The sequence below is a fragment of the Hylobates moloch genome, unplaced genomic scaffold (assembly GCF_009828535.3).
Source record: "Hylobates moloch isolate HMO894 unplaced genomic scaffold, HMol_V3 SCAFFOLD_1, whole genome shotgun sequence".
Taxonomy (NCBI): Eukaryota; Metazoa; Chordata; class Mammalia; order Primates; family Hylobatidae; genus Hylobates; species Hylobates moloch.
In genome coordinates, this window is record NW_026652276.1 from 137,175,457 (window position 1) to 137,202,079 (window position 26,623).

Genomic DNA, 26,623 nt, shown 5'->3' on the forward strand with positions numbered 1-26,623 from the left:
TATATTGTGGTACAAACATCTGCTATAATGATGTCATATGGGCATTGTGGATTACATTTTATCACCTTCATAAAGCCTTTTTAACTGTGTCCTTTTTAACTGAATCATACCCAAGTATTTAAAAGAATTAAACAGGTTTTTTGGGGGGAGAGGGGGGAAGTGATAAAATAGATTTTATGTCCTATTGTGCAAGTAAGTGTAAAGTTTGATTGTTTAATGAGCAGGATTCTTGATCTCATGGGGCAGTAAGCAGACTGCTATAAATAAAAGAGACATTTTTTAATGTCTGTCTCTGTTTCCCTCCATAGCATGTTCTTCCACTTCCTCAAGTAGGTCCTGGTGTGTCTGTATACTTGGAAGTTTGCACACAAACATAATCATGAACAACTTTGCATTTTATATTCATTGATGGACTAATATGACATCATTACTGCTTTGGTATCAATAGAACTTAGAGCATTGAGCTTCAGTGACTTGCACTATTTTAGTCCAAAACCTTTAACAGGACTAAAGCCAATTCTTGGTGGCAGGAAGTGGAAAGCAATTTGATGAGTCCCACCTACACTTTTCTTTTTGGTCATTAAAGCTCTCTACTTCAGAAAAATTTTAAAAGGAAATATGTAGATCAGGAGATATATTGATTGTTTTTAAAACTGTGTAGAAACAACCAGATACATTTTTGAACATTTCTTTTTGGATCCTATTATATCTGATAATGAGTGGTAGTCAATTTAACAATTTTTAATGTCCCTGCCCCTAGACCAATCCCTGGGAACCATTGGTGACTAGTTCTCTTTAATATTTGAGAGGGAGTATCTGGGTACAATTCATGCCCAGTGTGAACATTGGGAGAGAAACCCAGTGGAAACTGAATCACAGTTGGCTATTCCCAAACTCCCATGAGCCAGGGCATGCACAGGGGGGAGTAGTATGTGCTGAAAACTAAATTACATCCTGGCATAATGAACACATTGCAGCTGTACATTATCTCTGTAAGTCTACTGCAGTACTATTTAGTACCTTGCAGCAGTAATTTTCTAACTGACTTCAAAGAATGGATGTCCTTTGAAAGTACCTTACTTACCCCTAGGGAGAAATGTATTGACATAAAAAGATCTAGGTCTCTGAGCCAAGATTCTAATCATGCTTAAACTTTTCCATTGGCATTGGAAGACTTGTGGGTTACCACACAAATGTATTCTTTTCAGTGTATTTTTAGTCATGCTTGTAATAACATAGCCTCATGGACTTGCCATAATTTATTATAGCTATCCAGAAATACAAACTTGCCCTTAACTTTACTTGATCGCATTAACAGAGAAATAAGAGATAGCTATCTTTTGTGCCTCTCAAACAACAGATTATGATTAGGCCCTGCGTGGTTATAAACCAAGTCTTAGGGAGGGAATTCAGCAGGAGTTTCTCCTTTATTGAATATCCTGGGAACTGGAATGTTTATGGATGGTCTCATGAAACTGAAAAGTGAGTTATGAAGAGTGGAAAGGGTCGGCAAAAGACAGTCTATGAATGTCTGCTTTTGCCGAAGATAAGTAACAAGAACTGGATTTACCCTCCCACCTGAAACAACCCAAAACCCCAGACAACATATGTGGAAGAGTGCTTTTTAAGATACTAGACATCAGGAAATGGAGAACAGTGATCTTTGAGAGCCAGGAAATAAATGAAATGAGCCCTACAATTGTCTCAGCTTACTGCCTTGAGAGGACTTCCAGGCAGCATAGAAAGGAGTGACATAGGCACATCTCAGTGACTCTCTGAGTTGAGAAGTTGGATAAAAATCCAGGAAGACCAAGATGGCTTTAGTTAACAGAACAAAATACTGGAGAGAAGAGGATTACAGAGAGATAAATTCTAGAGATCTGAAGAATATAAGAGTACAGTAGTACTCCCTTATTATCAGTTTCACTTTCTGTGGTTTTAATTACCCATAGCCAACTGTGGTCTGAAAATATTAAGTGGAAAATTCCAGAAATCAACAATTATAAGTTTTAAATTGCACACCATTCTGAGAATGTGATGAAATCTCATGCCGTCCTGCTTGTATTAGTCCGTTCTCAGGCTGCTAATAAAGACATACCCCAAACTGGGTAATTTATAAAGGAAAGAGAAGTTTAATGGACTCACAGTTCCATATGGTTGAGGAGGCCTCACAGTCATGGTGGAAGGCAAAGGAGGAGCAAAGGCACATCTTACATGGTGGCAGACAAGAAAGTGTGTGCAAGGGAACCACCCATTTTAAAATCATCAGATCTCGTGAGACTTATTTACTATCATGAGAAAAACTCATCCCCATAATGCAATTACCTCCCCGTGGGTCCCTCCTGTGACACATGGAGGTTATGGGAGCTATGATTCAAGATGAGATTTGGGTGGGGACACAGCCAACCATATCACTGCTCTATTCCACCTAGGATGTGAATCAGCCCTTTGTCCAGCATTATCTGCACTGTACTGGCTGTACTTACTACCCACCTGTCACTTAATAGCTGTCTCGTTTATCACATTGACTGTTGAAGTATCACAGTGCTTGCAATTAAGTACCTTTATATTACTTAACAATGGTTCCAAAGCATAAGAATGGAGATGTTGGCAATTCAGATATGCCAAAGAGAAGCCACAAAGTACTTCTTTTAAGTAAAAAGATGAAAGTTCTTGACTAATAAAGAAAAAAAATTATGCTGAGGCTGCTAAGATCTATGCTAAGAATGAAATCTATCAATGAAATTGTGAAGAAGAAAAATGTGTGTGTAATACATATAGGGTTCAGTACTATCTGAGGTTTTAGACATCTCCTGGGAGTCTTAGAAAATATCCTTTGTGTGTAAAGGGAAACTACTACACTGAACAACGCATGCAATGAGGAAACTACCTGAGGCCAGAACAGAACCATCCAAGAGGATTAGAGGGAACAGTCCTGATGTTCACACAAGTCAGGGAAAAGTGCCTATTCCCACTAGCCAGATTTGAATATCTCATTATTTAAAGAAAATTAGGTAAAAGACTCATAATCTTTCTTGCTTTAGTCATGGGAATAATTAGCTGTAGCCTATATGTTGCTCTGGTTCTATCTAACAATCTTAAAAGCAAGACATAAAAGGGATTAAAGTGTTTCCAAGTAATTTAACTGCATCCCAGAATAAAGCTCAAGGATATACATAGAGGACAAAAATATCCAGCACCCAACAAGGTGAAATTCACAATGTTTGGCATCCAATAAAAAATTACCAGGCATGCAATGCAGCAAGAAAACACTACCCACAATAAAGAAAAAGCCCAACCAATTGAAACCAACCCAGAACTGAAACAGATGTTAGAATTAGCAGACAAATACATAAAAGCAGTTCTTGTAACTGTAGCCCATATGTTCAGAAGTAGACACATGGAAGATCTTTTTAAAAGACTAAAATCAAACTTCTAAATATGAAAACTACAATATCTGATATGAGAAACGTGATTGATGGTATTGACAGAGTAACATTAGATGAGATTAATGGTAAATACACTGGATGGAATTAGACTTCAGAGAGGAAAAGAGTAGCAAAACGATAGCAATAGAAACTACCCAGAAGGAAATAGAAAAAAAGAATAAAAACAGAATTGTAGGACACCTTCAAATAGCCTAATAAATGTGTACTTGGAATCCCCAGGTAGAGGAGAGAGGAGGAAAAATATTTGAAAAATCAGGGGCTATAATTTTGTCAGATGATGAAAACTATAAATCCACAGATTCAAGAAGCTCAATACATCTCAAGCACAGGGAATATAAGGAAAACTACACAAAAGCATACTATAATCAGATTGCTCAAAACCAGTGATGAAGAGAAAAATTTAAAAACTGCCAGAGAAAAATTATACATATGTACAGACAAACAAACATAAGGATGACAGTAGATTTCTTGTGAGGAACAATGCAAATGAGAAGACAGCGGAGCTAAATTTTTTAATTAATGAAAGGAAAAAAATCAACGAAGAATTCTATGCCTAGCAAAAATATTTTTCAGCAACCAAGATGTAATTAAGATGTTTTCATCAGACATACAAAAACTTAATGAATTCATCACTAGTAGATGCACCATGCAAGAAATTTTAAGGAAAGGCAAAGGATAATTATGCTGTATGAAAATAAGGATCTGTACAAAAGAATGAAGAGCATTAAAAATGGCAACTACATAGATAAATATATATGATTTTTCTAATTTATCTGAATGATAATTGACTAGGTAAACAAAATAATATAAATGTACTGTTTAGTTTATAACATATACAAAAATAAAATGTATGACTATAGTAGCAAAAAGTCCAGTAGGGGAGAAATGGGGTATCTATTGTAAGGTTCAGTATCACACAAGAGGTGATTTTATAATTATTGGAGGATTGAGGTAAATTAAGAGCATATTTATTATAAGCTCTAAAGCAATCACTAAAACAACAAAACAAAGATATATAGCTGATTAGCCAACAACAGATAAAATGGAATCATAAAATAATTAATCCAAAACAAGGTAGAAAAAGAGTAAGAAGGGAATAAAGAGCAGATGAGACAAATAGAAAACAAATAGGAAGATCACAGAATTAAAACAAAGCAAATCAGTTATCACGTTAAATATAAATGACTTAAGTGCCTTAATTAAAAGGCAGAGATTGTGAGATTGTAGTATTCAAATATATTATGACTTTATACAAAAAGACACAAATATAAAATTCCTGACTTCACCACTATCAAATATATTAATGCAATAAAATTACACTTGTATCGCATAAACATATACAAATAAAAACAAAAACAATCAAAAAAGGACACAAATAGCATAAAAGTAAAAGGTTGTAAATTGGTATACTGTCTTAACACTAATCAAAAGAAAGCCTAGGTGGCTATATTAATATATGACAAAGTAGATATCAGAACAAAGACAGGAATAAAGAAGTTTCAGCAATAAAGAAGTTCATTTCATAATGATAATGTCCATTTATCAAGAGAATATAATCATTTTTTACATTTATGCACCAAATACTTGAAACAAACTACAAAAAAATTTTTAATTCACAGTTTACTTGGAGACATTAATATCTCTTAATAGACTAAGTAGATATGAAAATCAGCAAGGAAACAAAGACTTGTACAACAGTGTCAATCAACTTGACATAATTGGCATTCCTAGAATGCCCAACCATAGAAGAATACACATCCTTTTCAAGTGCATACAGAATATTTAAAAAGATAGACTATATTCTGGGAGAATAAATTAGTCCCAATAAATTCAAAAGGATTCAAGGCAAACAAATATGTTCATGGACCATGATAGAATTAAATTGAAAGGATGTTCGTATTATGTTGTTATTATTTTAATATCTGTAGAATTTTTAATAATGTTATCACTCTCGTTTTTTATATGTGTAGTTTGTGTTTTCTTTTTCCCTGATCTGTGTGGCTAAAGGTTAATATATTTTATTAATCATCACCATTAATATTTTCCATTGTTTTTCTGTTTTCTATTTTATTAATATCCATCTTTATTATTTCCTTTCTTCTGCTTGCTATTGGATTTACTTTGTCTTATTCTTATAGTTTCTTAAGGTGAAAGTCATGATTACTGATTTGAGATTTTTTTCTTTTTTAGTATAGGCATTTAGTGGTATAGATTTTCTGAAGTACTGCTTTAGCATCATGATCCAAACTCTGATATGCTGCATTTTCATTCACATTCAGCTCAAAATACTTTCTAATTTCCATTTGGTATCTACATTGACCTAAGAATTATTTATAAGTGTAATGTTTAATTTCCAAATATTTGGGGATTTTCTAGAGACAGGTGACATGTAAATTCTTCCCATGTTGATCTATAGGTTCAATACAACCTCAGTTAAAATCCCAGTATGCTTTTTTTGGTAGAAATTGACAAGCTGATTCTAAAATTCATATGGAAATACAAAGCATCCAGAATAGACAAAGCAACTTTGAAAAAGGAAAAAGTTGGAGGACTACACAGAAGGTTTGATTTCAAGACTTACTGTAAAGCTGTGGTAATTAAGGCAGCATGGTATTGGCATCAACACAGACCAACAGGTCAACAGAATAGCTTAGATACTCCAAAAATAGATCTACATGTGTATGGACAATTTATTTTTAATAAAGGGCAAAGATAATTCCAAGGGAAAATGATAGTCATCAACAAATGATGATGACATGCCTGAATGTCATATGCAAAATAGTGAATTTCTAACTATACATCATATACAAGCAACATCCCAAAATTTATCATAAACCTAAATGTAAAATGTAAAACTATCAGTTTCTAGTTAAGAAAATATAAGAGAAACTCTTTTTGATCTTGGGTTAAGCAAAGATTTATTAGGCATGACCACAAAAGTACAAACCATAAAAAACAAATTGATAAATTAAGCTTTATCAAAAGCCTCTATTAGGAGAATAAAAAGGCAATTCACATTCTGGGGGGATATTTGCAAAACATATATTTGTTAAATAACTGATATTCATTAAATATAGATACTCAGTATTAAATAATAAGAAAACAACCCAATTAAAAACATACAAAAAAATTGAACAAACTTTTCACTAGAGAAGATATACAACTGGCAAATAAGCACATTAAAAGATCCTTGACGTCATTAGGGATGTGAAAATTAAAAGCCAAATTTAAAACCATATTAAGATAAAACAAAGCTTGTATGAGGGGTATGTATATTACATCCACATAATAATTTCTTAGCTCTGCATTTCACTGTGGCTGTCAGGACACAGCTTTGTCAGTTTGTTTTCTCAGTGAGGAAATTGTATTTCTTACAACCATTCTTTTTGAATATTTCTCAAGATAATCATGTTCTCCTATTTAGGATCTTAGTACAGAAAAAATGGAGGAGGCAGTGTAGCCAGTATTCTTGTTAGTTTGCATAGAAGAAATAACCGTGATCAAAAGGGTTGTTGTGTACATTATAGGAATTTGCCTCTAATCATATCTACATTATATAATTCTTCACAAGGCTGTTGTCTCATGACCTTGACTTGCTACATGGCTCACAGCGGTCACCTGAAGAAATGTATGTATTTTTTCTGTTTTTTTCTTTTTTAATTTTTTAAAAAATAGATGATTCCTAACAAGTTAGTTTGAAATGGAGTACATAAATAAATTTGGAATGGATGACTCTGAGCTTTTAAGGCATCTTTTGTTCTATTTGAATTGATTTGCCAAGCCATTAATAAAAACAGCAGAAGGATACAACTTTACACTTCAGTGGTATTTAATTTTCATCATGTTCATATTTTGAAAAATGTTAGTTGCCTATAGGGTGAGGCATCGTGACCTGCTCTTTGATGAAGCTGGTAGTGAAAGAAGGGGCCTGTACAGATGTGGAGGTGGGGCCTGTACAGATGTGGAGGTGTGCCCTGCTTTGCAGATCTGGGGAGAAAAGAGTCAAACAGCAGGCTGTGGGTAGAACTGACACATGTATGTCTTTACTAGAGATTGTTTCTGTCTTAAGTTCATTTCCAGAGATTTGAGAAACAATAAATGCTTTGTCACATGACCTTTATTCAGCAGGTGTGCATTCACTGGTTATATGGACCCTGAGGGCATTATCAGTTTTCTTATTGGCATGGACACCTGTGTTCCAGTTTTCTCATCTCGAGGAATCATACTCACATTATTCTTTCTTCCAAAAAAAATGTCCCCATACTACTTAGGACAATAGTTTTGGATTGTCTTTCTATGCCAGAATAAAGAACTGCCCTATTTTAGACACCTCAAAACCTTCCTTTTGGTTGATGTTTCATTTTATCACCTTAGTTTTCCAATCTCTGCTATTTCTTCCTACAGGCTTCGTGTTATCACTTGTAGTTGACACTGGCTATGCATTGGTCCATGCAGAGCCATAGCAACACTTGAACACACTTACTTGTCTTCAGCACACTCATATTTGAATGAATCTTATACCCCCTAGATACAGAAGATGTTATGGAGAATTTTGTAATTCCTTTAATATTTTTCTCAATTTCTGAAAGATCTATTTGTTTCTAAGAAACTGTTGATATGATTTTTGACCAAATTCTAATGGATTTACCATTGTTAGAGGATGGTGGTTTTAGTGACCATTTTTGTTCAAACTTCTACTCTAGTTTATGTTGCATCACTACACATAAGTAATAGAAAATGTTTGGCATTTTGAGAATTCTTGACATAGGACTTTTTAGTGAAATTTACTTTGCCATTCATCATTTTGTTCTTTATATAAGAATGGTCTCATTTGGGAAACACAAAATTCCTTCATCTGGGAGCTTAGGGGATATGTGATGATTGGAAAGAGAGGCTGCTGATTAGCTAGAAGAGCTCTACACAGTGGCAGAACAAGGAATTCCTTATTGACAGTAAAGGAAGAGTCGATTATGCTGGAGAGGATTTGTTGACACTGGAATGAATACTTGTGACCAGTGCATAGTTTTGACTGACAGTTTACTGATGTACAATGTGAAATATATACTCCACATACGCTGGGATCCTCATGTCAACTGGCCAGTTGGTGGTTTCTTCTTCTTGAAGGAAAACCTACTTGGAAAGTCAAATTGTATCAGAAGGTTGCTTGGTGAACTGAACATGTAAGGGGACTTAGTTGATGAAATGTGATCTTAAGGTAGAATATCTTGAAATCTGTTTCTATCATTGGGACGGACCTGCCAAGAAGAGTGGATATGGGTCATCTTGCATATCCTATATCCTGACAGTGCAAAAGGTGCCCCTCTATGGCACCCCTTTTCTTGCCTGTTTTTTAGCCACACATTAATTCAGCCATGAGATGTGTTAATATCTTGGAGTAGATTATTGTTCTTGTTCACTTTCAGTCATCCTTGATTGCTTTTCTGGGCCTTAATCTTGACGATACTTCATTGTTTTTAAGGTAGATATTCTCGATTTTTTTTCCTCATTATTTTTTGTCCACCTTAGACTACCAGATTTTCACTAGCTCTACACCTCTCTGAAGGTGTGCCCAGATCATGTGATGTGTAAAATAGGCCAAGGAATGTGAACTGGGAAGACAAGCTGTTACCCCATCCTTTTCTCTCACACTCAAGACAGTGTTGCCATAGCAATAACTTTGAATCTCTTCTACTTACCTTAAAAATTAACCCTTTATAACTTCAGTGCTTAACTGTTTTTAGTAATGAATCATTTGTAATATACTTCACTAGTGGTCATGCCACTGAAGTCAAAATCTGCTAATTTGAGGCAGTTTCTACATATAGTTAATCCCATCCTTTAGGTTCTAAACTTGTTTCTGTCTCAAAGGATAATATTTCTTAGGTCTGGGAAGGTATCCCACTGCAGCCTTCTATGTATTGACAAAAAGTAGACATTTCTTTAATGAAGGAATTGCTTTCAACGTGAGAACCCAGCATCTGTGTAGGTTATTTTTCATGAGCAAAGAGGGACCAAATATCTGGAGTGCTTTGGGTTCCAATTAAGTCATCATAAGAACACAAATTCTGACTAATATCCCATTTCCCTTAGCCATTTGTCCATGAAAACTCCTGTGACCCATTTCCTTAACATATTTATGTCATGTGGTACATTAATAGTAAGGAAATGCTGTGGTTTAGCATGTGTTTTCTAAAGCATTTACAACCTTATTTTCTCAAGTAGTTTGACAAGTATCTAAACTCTCCACTCCAATGTCCCTGCCCAAGGAAAACAACAAAAAGTCAATAAATGGAGGAGAGAGTTGTAATATTATTTTTAGATGTCTGTTATTCTCATGAATCTGGGTAAAACTTCACTAATTAAACTCTAAAAGGTTTTTTTGATTAAACATTTTGATTTAGATACTTCACTGTCATTTTGTAATTAATTTTGGAAGCTGTGCTGTAGGGTGACCCAACAACAAGAGCTATTGTGAATTCAGTGATGCTTAAACCCAACATAATTGGGTTTTTTTATGGATTTGGGGAAAATCTATTAGCCAATCCATAATATGTGAGTGGGAAGTGGCCAAACAGTGTTAACCTGAAAAAGCACCTTGTTCCTTTTTTGCTATGGACTTCTGCTCTTGGGAGCATGGACGTACAAAGCCTATTACTTACTCATGGTTCTAGCATTTCATCTGAGTCATAGTGAATCAGAACAGTTAGCGCTTTTGGTAATAAATGTCCATTTCAAATCAATGCATTTTTTATATACTTTCAGGTTCAGTGAATGTCCTTGTGCTTTTCAAGGACAGTATATAATGAATATAAAGAAATTATAAAGGAACAAGATGGCAGGTGACTACCGTTGTCCTCTTGCAGATTTTCGTGTCTTGAAATTCACATTTGTAGTATGAAAATAGCAACTGAAATTATACACACACATATGTACACACACATATATATGTACACACATACATATATGATACATATATGATACATACGATATGCATCATGTGATATATCTGATATATGATGCATATATGACATATACCATGTAAGATATATTAATATATATCATATATACATGATATATACCCTCTAAGATAAACTGTTACATACATCTTAAATCATATATACATATATATATGTATATATATATGTCCCTGTCCAAGGAAAACAAAAAAAAGTCAATAAATGGAGGAGAGAATTGTAATATTATTTTTAGGTGTCTGTTATTCTCATGTATCTGGTTAAAACTTCACTAATTAAACCCTAAAAGGTTTTTTTGATTACACATTTTGATTTAGATACTTCATTGTCATTCTGTATTTAATTTTGGAAGCTGTGCTGTAGGTTGACCCAACAACGAGAGTTATTGTTAAACTCAACATAATTGGTTTTATTTTATGGATTTGGGGAAAATCTATTAACCAATCCATAGTATGTGGATTATATGATATATGATATATTATATGAGATTGATGGGTTTAAATAAATTGTGTTATACTAAGGGAAACTTCTAACATCAATTCATGTTTTTTATATAGGCGTTTAGATCCCAGTCTCTTACCAAGTAACTACATAGTAGAAATGTCAAATAAAAGTATATTATGAACTCTTTGTTAATGATAAAATTAGACTTTCTGAACAACTTTTCCTTTGCAATTATTGCTACATAAGCTTTCATTGTTTCACTCTGTCTTCTAGATACTTTGTGGAACTATTAATATACCATTGTATTTTTAAAGGAATCTGGTTTGACAGAGGGAATTAAAATTTTATAACTACGGGGCAAGGTGTGATTTTTCTTTTTTCCTTAATACTGATGTTCAGGATGTTTAAAATAAAGCTTCTTAGTAATCATGAAATAAATATTTTCTCCTAGAAAAAATGATATTTTGTCAGATTCTATGCAAGGGATTGGAGAAACACAAGTAACAATACATTTGCCAAAAGAAACTCTATTAACATTATAAAAAATATTTAAAATAACGGGAACCTTTGAAGTAAATATGTGCCAAAGGCAGAACCTAAAACTATCTACATTGGTAATGCCATTTCTTGTCTAGACACTCACGTGCTAAAAAAAGCTATTAAAATGCAATATTCAGCCAGTATTCAAGCTTCCCTCCCTGTGCATTTTCTCTTAGCATTCTCCACTGATGGGCATCCTGCTCTCCAAGTGACGACATCTACATTTCTTAAGTATTAGCCCGCTACAATATATGCTGTTTTTATTCTATGCCCTGGAGCCATAGTGAAAACATGAGAAAATGATTGTTTGGTTTTCTCATCATTTAGAATCTTTTCTGCTTTTCCTGAACTAATAAAATTGAGAAAAACATGAAGAGTAGTCAGAATGTTTCAGGTCTAAAATCCAAGCCTCACTTACTGATCTGAAGGACTTTCTTTATGGTCCTTGGCTTCTTCCTGACTTCACAGATTCAAAGACTGATCAGAAACAAAACTCTTTTGTGCGAACAAGGGTGCTTAACTCTACCCTCACCTGCACCTCTGTGAATCAGGGATGTTGACTTATCATCAGAGGAGTTGTAGGAGTTACTGATGCCTGACTTTTACTTGTCTGCTAAAAGTGGGCCAGGCCTTGGGGGCATTTAGAGATTTCAGTGTTTTAATCATTGTCTTTGTGTTAATGTGCTACATTCTTAAAACAGAGCATGATAGCAGTAAGACACCTTGGGCAGTGTGAGACAGAAGAACAGAGACAGTTGTTCACATATTTTATGTTTGGAAAGAAAGAACATGCTAAATGAAAGAGAGAAAGCAACAAGGGTAGAGAGGAAGAGTTTAACATCATTGTTATTTTCAGTGGTAGCACAGATGCAATGGAGCAAAAGGAAAGACAAAGAGGGAAAGCGTTGGACCTAAGAACTATCAGATTGCTGCAAAAGTAAATGGGGTTTTTGCCACTGAAAGTAATGGTAAAGACCGCAATTACTTTTGCACTAAAGTAACCGTTCTTTGTACTGTTCTTATTCTGTGTGTTTGGATCAAATGGGTAAATTTTAGGAGTTAATGGCATAGGCAAGGTTTTAAGAAGTTACATTCCCACAAATGTCATCTGTCTGTCTGTCTTTCTGTCTGTCTGTCTATCTATCTATCTATCTATCTATCTATCTATCTATCTATCTATCTATCTATCTAATCTATCTATCTGTCTGGTTTATCTATCTATGTGTCTGTCTATCTGTCCTTCTGTTTTATTTTCCTGTGCTGGAATAATACATGATGAGAGGATTTTGTCTTAGCAGTGCTGTAGCATGGATATTATTTGTAGTGAAAATTCATTTAGAATAATCCTATTATAATCATATGCTCTATTATTTAGGGCAAGGAGAAAGCATGCACATGTTGAAAATAACCCTTTAAAATAGCTGTCATGTACTTGTGACCTAGGACAATTAAATCCATACCTGGATAAAGCCTAACAGATACTTTAAAATTGTTTTTTCTTAATGTTTTCTTCTTATTAAAAAAAAAACCGGGACCCATTCATATGCCCAATAGAAGTCTTACATGACATTTCAAATTGGTTTTGGTTTCTCTACACTTATTCTTCACTTTCTTTTCTATTTAGAGTTTTATAACTTGTCAGGTGTGTACTGTATCACTTTGCTGTTTTTGCAGAAAGTTGACTCCATAGGGAGGCAGCTATGGTACAGAGTTCCTAGGACCTGAAAATCTGGTTTTGAACCCCAGTTCTCTCTTCAGCCAAGTCAACTTACTTCTTTGAGTTTAGGTGATAGTTGAATCAGGCTGTAAAAACATCAAATCCAAGAAAAAATGGAAGAGAAATGCATTTAAAGTATTTTTTAAGCCCAGTGGCAAATTCTTATGAGGGCTGCCTCATTGACACTCCATTTGTGATCCAGGAATAAACATTATAATGGATAAACACATTTTTAGACTCAAGTCATGTTAACTTGAACTTCAATCTTCTTCTAAAACCAATTATCTTCAAATCACATGGTTTTAAGACCTATCTATAGCATCTGCACTTACCTGTGGGAGTAGCATGGTACCATACATAAGGCCACATTGTTTTAAGTCCATCTCCCATTTTTCTAAGTGAAGTTGCTGAAACATGATTGTATGCTCCCATAGAGTAAGTACATTTCTGTGAATTCATATACCATGTATTTGCACTTCAGGATTTAAAGTCCCCACAGCTTTACCTTGTGAGATATAAAAAGTCTTGGGTCAAGAGGTAGGCACTTAAATATTTTCCTGAATTATTCCAAGATGTGGCAAGGAAGTTTCCATTTCAATTCATCAGTCACTCTTAAAAAAGCGGAAGGATTTAACTACTTTTTGTGGCCTTCAAAAAGTCATGCATCTCAGTTACACACAGAGTGGCCTATTGCCACTTTGTCTTCAGGGTCCTCATTTTCATATACTTTGTAGTCTTGCTGATGCTTACTGCATTTCAGTTTATATTGAAAACAAATACATAAAACCAAAACACAATGAAAGATAGGATGTGGAGTGAAAAGAGGACCAGGCCTGATTTACAAACCATGCCAAAGCTGCCTGAATAGCAGGTGCTCCTTCTCTGTGAGATTAGCTCCACAGAAAGCCATCCATAATTGGGCTTCTTCATAGGGAATGTGAATATTTTGATATACCTTACTATTCAATAAAATACATAATTAGTGCGTTTATTATTTTCTTTTAAATTTTTGATTCATGCTGTGAAAGTCAAAATTAGAAAAAGGGTGGAGGGAAACCTCCTATGCATCACCACACCTTATCAGTCCCATCCTCCTCATGCTTATTCAATTCTCTTCTTTTTCGTTAAAAAAAATTGTTGAGCATATGCTATGTGTCAGGCATTGCACTACATGCAAGAAGTGTTATAAATGATAAATGAGGTATTTTCCCTGTTCAAAGAGTCAGCAGTCTGGGTTGGAGCATTATTTTGCAGGTAGCTATGATATAGGGACCTTAGGGTATTTCTTAAGTGCCTTAAGAAATTCACAAACAGAAGTTACTTTTAGAGGGCATGTGTTTGGGAAGGCCAGGGATGATGACTCAGGTCATCACATCACAGACCCAGCTATAGAGCATATGCTTCTTGTTCTTTTACTGCCAGTAGTATTTAATGACAATGAACACAGGCATAACTTAAACACACAAACTTCTTTTATTCACCCTTTCCCTTTACCCCTTGACCCAAAGCTGGAGGGGAGGATGGAGATCCACAGCCAGAGGGAACACTCCACCATCTCACCCATAAGCAGTGATTAGAAATGAAGGAATATCTCCTTTTAGCAGCCTTTGTATTTCATTAAGACCCTAAATAGGCCTCTTTCCATCTCTGGGACCCAGCAGTCTGGACCGTGGGTCTCTGCTAACCCAGTCTGCAGGAGGTGCATCACTCTCCTTGTTGGCCAGGTGAGGCTCACTGAGTTAAATAGTGGTCCTTATCAGCTGTCCCCAGCTATCTGTCTCTAGCTTCCTTCCAACCAATGGGTCTGTTATTAAAAAATCAAACCCAACCTTCATCCTAACAAAATTGGGCTTTACATTTGAGGGTCTGGGGACATCTCTGAAGGTGGTTAGTATTATGATGACTCTCTAAAAGAAGCCTCATGACATATGATCCCAAGTTGATAATGGCAGGGTCAGAGTACTAAGGACAAAGTTGTGTATTGCAATTCCATGTGGACCAAATTGTGCATAGACTATCAACATCAATGGAAAATTTCTCATCCTTGATTTCAGCTTTTGTTTCACCTCCTTCTCTCACTGGCAAGTTTATCAGTGCTAGTATTGGAGGAAAGTGATTGGTCTGAAGCCTCACTTTTGTCTGTTATTTCTCTCAAATGGGTGAAGGTGTTAATGGAGGGTAAACATAATGAACAATCAAGAATATAACAAAGTTAGAGGAACAGCAGGAAGCTTGGATCAATGGCCCCTGGAAAATTGGGAATTGACTGTAATTGCAATAGATCAGAAGGAGTTCTCCTATCTCCCAATGAGTTTTCTGCTAAATTAACCTAAATCTTAGGAGAATATCTTAGTCTTTAAAGTTGAATGGGAAACTTTCCTTGTCCTGTAAAGGCTTCTAACATCTCTGTAGATAATGGTGTTACCCTTCTTAAAGTCCAAGCCTACTGGAGCCCTGCACAGGAGGGAACAGTTTCTAACTATAAGGCATGATGACTTGCAGAGCATGCAACACCAATTGGAAGAAATAATATGGTGGGTTTGTTGTGGTGATTGTTTTAAATTCTGCCTAAGACCTTTGAGGTTACATGAGGTAGAGCATGCCAGTTGAAAAGAAATGCAATATTGTCTATTTTCATTAACCTAGTCCTTTTTCCATCTTTGTCTTCTTCCTCCACCCCCTTGCTCTGGGTCCAGTGGAGAACTCAGGTGATTCACCCATCTGCAAAATGATTTGGGCTAGGATACATCTGGCTTTAAATGTCTCTGGGAAACTTCTGAGGGTGGGGCAAGAATTCTGAGAGAGAGAAGTATTGCTTTTGATATGAAAACAGTTGGGATTAGATGAATCTGATTTCTTCCAATCCCACTGACCCTTGAGACAGATTGACCAGATCTGGCAACAAAACCGTCATCTCCATTGCAAAAGAAAGTGGCTTAATATCACTACTGCATGACCTAATCTTTGCTAATCTAGTTTATAGCAACTATTAAGATTTCAAATGTACTGATATTACAGTTTTGCACTGACATTTTCCCCTTATGAATAGAACAAATCTTGTTACAAGGGAGACAGCAATGACCAGTATGGAAATGTTTAATTGGTTATCCCATTTTTTTTTTTGTCCCCTAGATTTTCTTCTCCTCAGACTTGGAGGGTGGAGGTGGAGGGGGGGAAAGGCAGCATTGACACTTTTCTTTTTCTTTTTCTTTTTTTCAGATTCACAAGAGTAAAAAAGACCTCATAGACAATAAAAGAGGCTGCCAATGTCTTGCATCATTCTAGCTGAGCTTCTTCATTCTCCTTCTTCTCCTTCTTCCACAAAGACCCATATCTGGAGAAGGTGTACAACTTTCAAACACAAGCCCCCCACCCCCTGACCCTTGGCCTTCCCTCACACCATCTCCTTCCAGGGGATGACTCTTTGGGGGTTGGTTTGAGGTCTTAGAACTCTGGGGGATATTCCCCTGGGCAAAACACACAACGTGAGATTTTTTACTCAAACAGAAACAAAACGTGAAGGGACATCCTCAAAATCCTTTGCTAATGACCTGGCTTTCAAGGCACCTGTCTGGCCTGATGAGAATGGACATCCTGTATATGCTGGGAGAGGCCTGAAAAAAGCCACACACACAGTAATTGCCATTTTATGACTGTCAATGCCGTTACTTTAAATGTTGTCATTTTTGCACTGGCTACTGACTATACAGCCATGCTGACATTCATCACAGCAAAGATGATGATTCCAGTCTCTAGTTCCTTTCCTGAGTCAGGAACATTTGTTTTCTCCAGTTTCCTTTCAGACTTAAAATTGTTTTTATGCTTTTTTTCCCACTGGTATAATACAGAATTCTGTTTGTTTTCTAAAAAAGATTATTCTATAGGAATCTTTTTGTGATGGCTAATTTATTTTCTCTGTGCATTCATTAGTATAAACCTGAATGTTCAGCTGATGACCATACTGTTTAGTGGGAGTCCATTGTTTTCAGTGGTAGCATCCATAACTAAGTGGTTACTGAAATTTTTACCACTGGCTGGCCATCTTCTTTTGGATATCTGTGGTTTGACTTCATTACTCTTCTTTTTATTCAGTAAAGTGCTAAGGGAATTAGTATCAGGGAGATATAGCAGATAATTCTTTGCATTTTAGTGAGTTTTTAAAAATCAAGATAGAAGTGGATTAATAGCATGAATCAAAAATAAGAATAGTAGGTGTAGCATGGAAAGAGAATAACATTGCAGCCCCCTTGAGACCAAATACAGGTGGGATCTAAGGGAGTGCAAGTAAAGTGTGATTTTATGAGTCTAAATGATGTGATTTAGATAAAAGTGATTCTTAAAATGTGGTTGTTGGTCACACAGGAGTCTCTGAGTCCTTCCCAAGATTAAAGCACATGAATATGCTGGTGATGAAGTGGGGATTTAGTAATAGAAAGAAAGAGAGCTAGGCAATAGGTTTAAGTGTATTCCTTACTACAGATTTAATTTCTACATGAAAAAGCACGAGAACAGATATTTAAACGTCCTTTTATTACTAAGGTAAAATATTGGCATTTTTTCAGGCAGAAAGAAAGAGACTGTGTGTGGTCTTCCAGGACCTTTGCCTTGCCAAAATGTTCCCCAACACAAAGATTTGAGGAACTTTGTAGTATCAAATGCACAACAGCATGCTGATATTTGAACGGATTTCTTCTGTCAGCTTTACGTTTTGCCTTGGAGAAACACTTAGATTTTTCTGTTGTGCTCCCTGTGTTCATAACAATGACCTCACCACATAACGTGACCACAAATTCAAATGACTTCAGGGGCCTAGCAGGTCAAGTAAATGAATAAAGCAAGCCATGTAATATCACAGTCATTGTGGTAAATGGCAATTCATAGTGGGCCTTTGTATCAGTAAGACAGGAAGGAGCAATGGGAGCTGTGAGAAATTGGAAAGGGTGGGTGCTGTCAAAATGGGGTAGTCGGTAGGCAGCAACTGAATTTGAGCTGTGTGGGGATGGGGGTCCTAGACACCTAGGATTTGATAATAGCTCTGTCCACATTTTTACCTATTGACAACTAACTCAAAAACTTACAAACACTGTGCTAATGAAATGAAACGTGTCTGTGAGCTGCATTCAGTCCATGGGATATCAGTTTGCAAACTATGTTCTTAGAGGTGGTATGATTTTGTATTGAAATTAAATATAACCAAGAGTATGTGCATTTTTGACCTTGGAACCTGGACCTTTTACCTCATTTATATTCTGTATTTTTGTATGTGGAGCTTTTTGACCAGTCAAAATAGAAAGTCTGCAGCTTCCATTTTATAATCTAACAAGCAAAAAGAAACAACATTTGAAAAAGAAACAGGAATATAGCCATTTTTTCTAGCACCAGTAAAAATGGAAATGTTTTTCATTTGCTTTAAGTCATTAATCAGCTGAAAAAGAATGTAAAGAGAATTTCATTCCATAAAGAACTTCACCTAAAACTCTCAGTGAAGCAAAACAAAGCTCCATGTAACTCACTCTTAGCTTTAAACCTTTAAAAAGTGTTTTGAAGGGATATTGAGTAAAAATGCAAAGTTATCTGTTAAAAATACAAAATGCTATATCGTATGATGCTATGAATTGATACTGGAGCTGATAAAACATTAAAGTAATTATTCCAAATCAGTGCTGACTGCAAGAGCAGTATTTCCAAAGCTCTAGCTTATTTTCTGAGGTCTTTTAATTCTCTTGAAACAGCTTTCTTCAAGTTGAGCAGCAATTTGGGACAAACATTATTCTATTGCACAGATTATGACATCTTACTCTGGTTTACACACACAGAGCAAGGGCTTACACACCTGAATTAAGAATTGACCAGTATGTGGGGACAGCAGTAGAGATAGTCCTACCACAGACAAAACCATGCACTCTACACGTCCCTGGGTAAAATGTGACAAATTAAGTTAGCCCTTGAATTTGGGCCCCCATGTCACCAAATAGCTCTATGTTTAAGTTGTGTTAATGTGGTACGTTTCAGTGGCATAATGACCCATTCTTATCGAGGCCTTTGTTCCATATTTTATTTGTACCAATCTTTCTTAGGTTTTGAGCCCTAATAGTTTATGGCAGCAGGCAAGAGACTCATTTCTAACCCATTAAATTCAAATGGACTTTCTTCCTCTGTCCATTTCATTTTTGGAGCTTTTAAAAACTACTGAAAACATTTGACAGAATCCCATTGGGGATCTGATACACTTAAACAGTAAAATGATATCTAAACATTTGAAAGCCAAAGAACAACCTAGTGCACATGTTCATTCATTTGTAGAATTTAAGCCATTGTATTATATTTTCCACTTGGAACCATGCCTTTGGATACAAAAGTGTAAAGTAAAAAGCAACATTATCATGGGATGTGAGACAGTAATCCAAAAGTTGGAGACCAATTTTTGTTATCCATATTTTGGAAGTATGGATACTGTTTATTTTAATATCACTTCTCTCATGGGTCACTTTTCCTTAGATAGATAGATAGATAGATAGATAGATAGATAGATAGATAGATAGTAGATAGATAGATAGATAGATAGATAGATAGATAGATAGATAGATAGATAGATAGATAGATAGATAGATAGACAGACAGACAGATAGATAATATATTTTCTTCTTTCTTAACCTATGAGCAGAGACTTTGATGATGGAAATTACCTTGTAACATCCCCCATGGAGCCTAGGAAAAACAATCGAAAAAAAGCATGAAATCTTTTTCTCATGGTGAAATAGAGAAGATTCTAAGATTGGAAGTCTGTGTATGTAGTGTTCTATCTCAAATAAAGAGAATTTAGGGAATTCAGGCAACATTTTTTTTTTCCTAATTGGAAACTTTGTTCTGATCCTGAGATGCCCACACACCCCACAGGAGATGCAGTGCTGGCCCACCACAGTGCTTGGAACACGGTCAGCATTCAGGAAACACATTCAAAATTGTCTGACTGAATTCCACTATCCACTTGTGAATGCAAACAAAATTCAAATTTCCCTGAAAATTTATTCAACTTCTCCTATATGCCAAGCACACTGCTAAAGGCTTATCTTCTAAGTATATGCAAGCAAATCCTACTCACACAAATAGCTTATTATAAGAGATAGGAAATTGCAGGTAATTTGCGAGAAATTGTCATAGCCAAATTAATGAAAAAAATAAAATCTTCTCTATGGCGTCTTGATTTAAGAAAAAACAAAACAAAACAAAAAAGCAAAGCAATAAAACAGGACTTATCTGAGAATGTCTTTCCAAAAGGGAAGATGACACCAATCTATATAAAACGTCAGTGGATTTACTGAGAATCCAAGTGGAAACTTTTAAAACCTTAAACAGACTCTCCTAGAGCAAATAGGAGATTCTCTATGTGCAGCATGAGGAATAACTGCATAGTTCTGCTCCACCAATAACATGATTGGTACAGCACTGAACCGTGGCAAAGCTAGATGTTAAAGAACATAATGTTGCAATAATGATGTTATATTGGATCTTATTCATGAACAAATGGAAAGCAATACTTATAATTTATCAACTGTGATCCATGATTAAAGGCCTCATATCACTGAGAAAATGAACTTAATGAAAAAAATTGTAATGAGCAATGACAATATTCCTATAAAACCTCCCTCTGGGAATCAAGAGACGTATTACCTGCCAAGGCCAGATTTTACTTTTTAAGGTTTCCTCTCTCTCACCAAAGACACTGGTGGGCACAGAGGTGACACTAGAATTAGAATGTTACCAGAGTCATTTACATTAGACAGTTTATCTGATCATGAACATGTTCCCAGGGAGATTAGAAAAATGGGAAGCAGGCCTCTAAAGATTCTCCTTGGACATTTGTAAAAAGACTGGCTGCTTCTCCAGCAATGTCTGAATTAAGCAAGAATTGTGCCACTGAAATAGCTTCTTGTTTTTATATTAAACAAGGAACGATTGGCAGTGGATGACCTGGACTGAAAGATGTATGATGGTCAAGTTTAAACATTATTAATTCCTGATTGTTTTCTTAAATACCCACCCTAGTCATTTTTTTGAAAATATTTCCAGAGGTATTTGACATGAATTCATGTTTATTCTGGCTTCTGTTCCCAAGCAGAAGTGGATTAACCCTGTCAATGGCTGGCTTCACTAACTGTACTTGCACCCAGCCTGGGCTGCCATCTGCTCAGCCAGGAGAAGCAGGGAGTGGGGTGTGAGCCCTTTCAGTTCGCTCAGGCCACACTCATTCAGTCTCCCCTGAGGAGACCTTGTCCCCCTTGGGGGGCGAATGCTGGCTGTTGCAGGCCAGAGGCAGTGCCAACTGGAGACCCATCCTCTCAGCTTTGGTCAGCTTCAGCCGTGATTCCTGAACCTCACCCATGTGTTCTTCATGAGTGCTGGCTTCTGAACCTGCAGGAGCATTTCTCGGTCAGTTTATGGTGCAGGGTAATTCATTTAAAATAAAGCCCATTAAAACCCAATGGCGATAGAATGGGTTTTAAATAGATTGCCCTGGGGACACATCATTGTATAGTCTTTGCTTCCCTCTCATGACCTATCTTGGAGTAGAATTTTTGTACTACTGTCCTTGTCTTTGAGTGGGTATATGTGTGATGGTACAGAAATACAGTCACATATTATATTAATATATATAGATGGATAGGAAAAACAGCCATAGGTATTGTCCAATAACTGATTCTAGAGGTAGAACTATAGAGTATACATTTCCTTTTTTCTTGCTTTGATGATATTTTTATACAATTTTATATGCTGTAAAATTTTCAAAAATATATTTGCTATTTTCATTTGTAGAGCTTGGTTAGGTTTTTATCAGCTCTTTTGCCCATTGTACAACCAGATTCCCCCATCTAATTTAAATGTCTTCCCTTTTTCAAACTCTCCTTTATGTTTTCCTTCTTTTTCTCTCCCATTTTTCTACCCTTCACAAATTCCTTCTTTTGCTTCTGTCCAGGTAACCCATTCTGCTTGCAGTATCATTTTAGCACGTACAAACACAAAATAACGGGAAAAATAAAAGCACCTTGTTCCATGTAATTCATATGGGGAAGTTTTGGGTGTCAAAGATCGCTGGGGATAGATGGGGAGGCAGAAATAGCTTGGGAAAAGGAAGCAGGAAAAAAGGAAATCTTTATGGGAAATCAATTACCCAAAGCAAGGTGAGTCACCTAGAGGCAAATATGATGTTGTTATTGTCCTCCCTTAGTGTACAGCACAATTTTTGCTCTCACAGGGTTTTTCTCTTTAGGATGCATAGCATCCTTAAGACACCCTACTCGCCATGAGTCTGTAGGCTCTCTCCTGATGAGGGCACTGGCCATATGTGAATGGAAAACTCAACTCATCTCCTCAGCCTTAGATGTTGCTGCTGTTCAGCTGGATTTGTGAGAAATACCTGGATTACTATCAAGAACATTTAGCAAGACTCAAAAGAGAGAGGCAAGCAGAACCAAAACCCAAACCTCAACCAATATCTAGCTGAATAAACAATTCTTTGGCGGAATAAGGAAGGGATTTCTGGATATGTTCTGAGAATGCTCTTCCAAAAGGGAAGATGGTAATATGGACTTGTTTTGATTTCACAGTTGTGATAGAATGTACTTCCATGATGTGAGATACACTTCTGGCAGATAGAATGCAGATTGTAATTTGCATTTGTACATCACAGGGCAAAAGAATGGCCATCCATTCTAAGGAAGAGTGTTCGGTTCTCTAAGACGCTGCTTAACCAATGTATCCAAATGCCATAGCATCATATCTCCAAATACAAAATTAAATCATAAGGATTCATGTAAAAAATAGTATACTGAGCTGTTCTCAGAAAAATTAATGATGTGTTTATTGTAAATCTTTATTGCACAGATGAGCCTGACAGTCCTTCAATGTATAATTTTCCCCCAGCATCTAGTAATGCATAAATACTTGTATGTTCTTCTGATTACCAAATAAAAACAATGAGTTAACCTCTTAATTGGAATTGGAAAAATGAAAAGACTTTTTTTTCTTTCTTTGAATGTTTCCCATTGTTGTCCATGTTTTGTCTCAGATATAGAGCTGTCCAAACTCAGTCAACCATCTGTCTCTTTTGTATTCCCTTAAACATCTCATAATACCCAGGCACCAAGTACCTTTGCCTGCACGCTGAAAGACATGCACAGAATATGACTATATCAAGTTTCATTTCACCTTTTTTTACTATGAGGGATGAAGTAAATGGGTTATCAGAAGCTCATCAGAGGCATAAGAAATCTCAGCATTCGTGGAGTTAAGCTGGATTCCATATGTTTAATTTTCTTCAGGGTACAATGGTATTATGGTTTTACAGCACTGTGATGCTAGCTTTCTGAATTGCAAACTTTTTCTTTCTCCTACTCTTTAAAGGGGTATATTTGGCAATATTTTCCTGCTCAAGCCATGAACATAAGGAGTCTGACTAGGGAATACAGAGGTTCCTTGACTTACCATGGGGTCACGTCCCAATAAACTCATTGTAGGTTGAAAAAAACGAAAAAAGTCGAAAATGCATTTAATATGCCTAACCTACCAGCTATGTTTGCATCATAGCTTAGGCTATCCTGCCTTAAGCATGCTCAGAACACTTAAAACATTATCCCAGAGTTGGGCAAAATAATCTAACACAAAGCCTATTTTATAATAAAGTGTTGAATAGCTCATGTAATTTATTGAATACTGTTCTGAAAGTGAAAAACAGAATGGTTATATATGGTTTCTTCTGAGTGTGTATCGCTTTTGCATCATCATGAAGTCCAAAAATTTAAGTTGGGCCATCATGAGTCAGGGACTCTGTGTAGTCATTCATTACTCCTCTTTGTGGGGATAAAAGTGGTTTACATCCTGTATGGCATCCAGCCCAATATCTTCAAACCGGCCCCAGAGAGAGAACCCTCTAGTAGTGATACTGCATATTACACAAATACCACCTCTTCATCAGGGCCTCATGGTGTATCGTTTCTGCATGGTATTATTGCTCTGATGAAGGGGAGTGTGATGTTTCTCCAAAGCAGCCATGCTTGCCATTCACTGAAACATATTTTTAATTTTTTTCTTAAAAATAGAATTTACTCAATTTGGAAAGTATAGACAGTATAATAGGAAACTTAAAATCAATTGTAATACCCCATCCAACAATTAATCATTGTAGATACTTTATTTTCTTAATGGTCTTTTGCTATGCATTTTTACACAGTTAAGGCCGTATAGTAGAGTTAACTTTGAATTGTAGTTTGTTCACACAACATTGGATTGTAAGCATTTTCTTGTGAGTTTTTTTTTAACTTCTCCATTAATATGATTTCAATAGCAGCATAATATTTTATTCTGTGGCTCTAGTGCAATTTACTTAACCACCTCTCTGCTGTTGGGCAATTAAGTTACATGCTTTTATTTTATTTTTTGCAGTTGTAAATAGCAATGGAGCTCTTTGTACATAAGGCTTTGTCACATTTCTAAATATCTCCATTGGACAAATTTCTAGATATAAAATTACTGGGTCACAGGTTGTGAACATTTTTTTGAACTCCTCGTTCGTATGTCCAATTCAAGTTCAAAGCATATTCAAATATTTTGAAAGCCACGTTTAAATAGCTTGTGGTGGTGTATCTCTGAATAGCTCGTTTTTAATCATTGTTCTTTGTGATGAACAGACATATTCAAATCACATGAAACCGAACCTAGTATTGATGGTGGTTGTATTGTGGAGGAAAAAAACATTAAATACTCTGAATATGCAGCTCTAATTTATATACTCTTGGTTGATAACTCTTCGGGCGGTGTGTGTGTGCGTGGGGGGGTGGGTGTTGAAGACCTCCAGAGTCTTTCAGTGTTCCCACAGCCTGAAGCAGAACTTGGACTTTTATTGATGCTCTCTCTTCAAAGCTGTAAAGGGGCAAAAATGATTATTTGTTCTGAGGCTTCAGGCAATGGCTTGTTGCCCTCTGCCCTAGCCCAAATGGAACACAAAGAAGATGTTGGCAGATATACTCAGCAATAATGATCAGAGGTCTGTGGGTATCAGAAAGGCAGTCATTTACAATATGCTAAAACAGAGAGATTGAAAATGGCCAATAAGTTGACAGAAACTTTCATACCTCAGCTTTTCAGCATCCTCCTCTGCCCTGTGGGATCTGGTTGTACTATAATAACATTGCTATTGCCAGACCATTAATGATGATGTTTGGTCTCAAGGGCTCTTAAATCACCCTTTCCCCAGCAGGCATGGGCTTGGCCAGGATAACCCCATTTTGCAGAAGGGAAATTATTTGTTTGAGGTTAAGCTGCGATTCACTGTGCTTTAGCACTAACTTTGTGAAGTCCCGAGTCTTAGGTGTGCGTTCACCCTGAGGCGGGCAGCCTTAGTTGTCACTTCTATCACTGTCCTCTTCTCCAGACTCTTGATGAATTGGATTCATTGCCCTTTAGTTGAACCAAACAAGGACATTAATTTGAAATATCTGAAAGCTATTCGTTTGTCAAAGGATACCTCAAGTCACACAAGCTGCAGTGGTGACATTTCTGCCCCGAGTTGACGGATTGGGTTGTTTACTCCTTAAATAGCCACATGCTGTGAGTCAAGGGCAATGTAACTCCTGACCTTAAAGTGTTTATTTCCCAAAGATGACAGATTACCTACTTAGACACACACACACACACACACACACACAAATGCACACGTGCACACACACATGCAGACATGCACATACACACCTTTCTAAAACAAATAATAAACACTATATTGTATGACACAGTTTGCTAAGCACTGTCATGTGTGTACTCTTACTTGATGCTCGCAATTATTGTCCTGACATTGATGTTTTCTCAATTTTATAGATGAGGAAAATGAAATTTAGCAATAGCAGCATTGACATAGTTGTTTGTTCATTTGCTTTTGTTTTACCTCATTTATCAGATATTTGAGAATTCCAAAATCATATAAATTTAATATATTGCTTTTTTGATGATTAAGAAAGCAGAATAAAATGAGAGTCACAAAGTAGAGCTAGCATAGATGGAACAAACCAGGGCAAATGTTAATATCAGACGTGCAGTCTAAATCGGCCTCCCCTGATTCCTAGCATTATGTCATAAACTGGGTCTAAGCTTTCTGGAATCCTAAGTTTAAATGAAAATAAACCATTTACAAGATTCACATCCGTGAGGATGAGCACACCAGTTGTTTCAGAAGAAAGAAGGCTTCCCTCCCGACAACTGAAAGAAACATCTTCTCTGGGTATTCAGTGAAGGCAGTGCTTCTCATGGCTGCAGATCAGGCTCACCTGGGAACGTTAAAAAGTCCTCATGCCCAGGTCCCACCCAGACCAACTAAACAGCATCTTGGGGTGAAGGGTCAGGTGTCAGCATATTTTTTAAGAACTCCCCAGATGATGCTAATATGTAGCCAGGATTGAAAACCACTGACAGTAGATTTCTACAATGAATCCAAGAACCAGTTCCATGTGATG

At 36.2% G+C, this 26,623-nt stretch overlaps 1 protein-coding gene across 5 annotated transcripts in view; it reads left to right on the plus strand.

Moving 5' to 3' along the window:
• Positions 1-26,623, plus strand: part of PDE1C (phosphodiesterase 1C) — a 586,050-nt gene that overhangs the window by 529,465 nt on the left and 29,962 nt on the right. For 2 of the 5 annotated variants that reach the window (XM_032758382.2, XM_032758381.2), the window contains exon 18: positions 16,344-23,130. The exons of the other annotated variants lie outside the window; for them this stretch is intronic. In XM_032758382.2, the coding sequence (XP_032614273.1) occupies positions 16,344-16,357 (14 nt within the window). In that variant the 3' untranslated portion in view covers positions 16,358-23,130. Of the gene's footprint in view, positions 1-16,343; positions 23,131-26,623 lie in introns of those variants that run through there. 5 annotated transcript variants of the gene reach the window in all.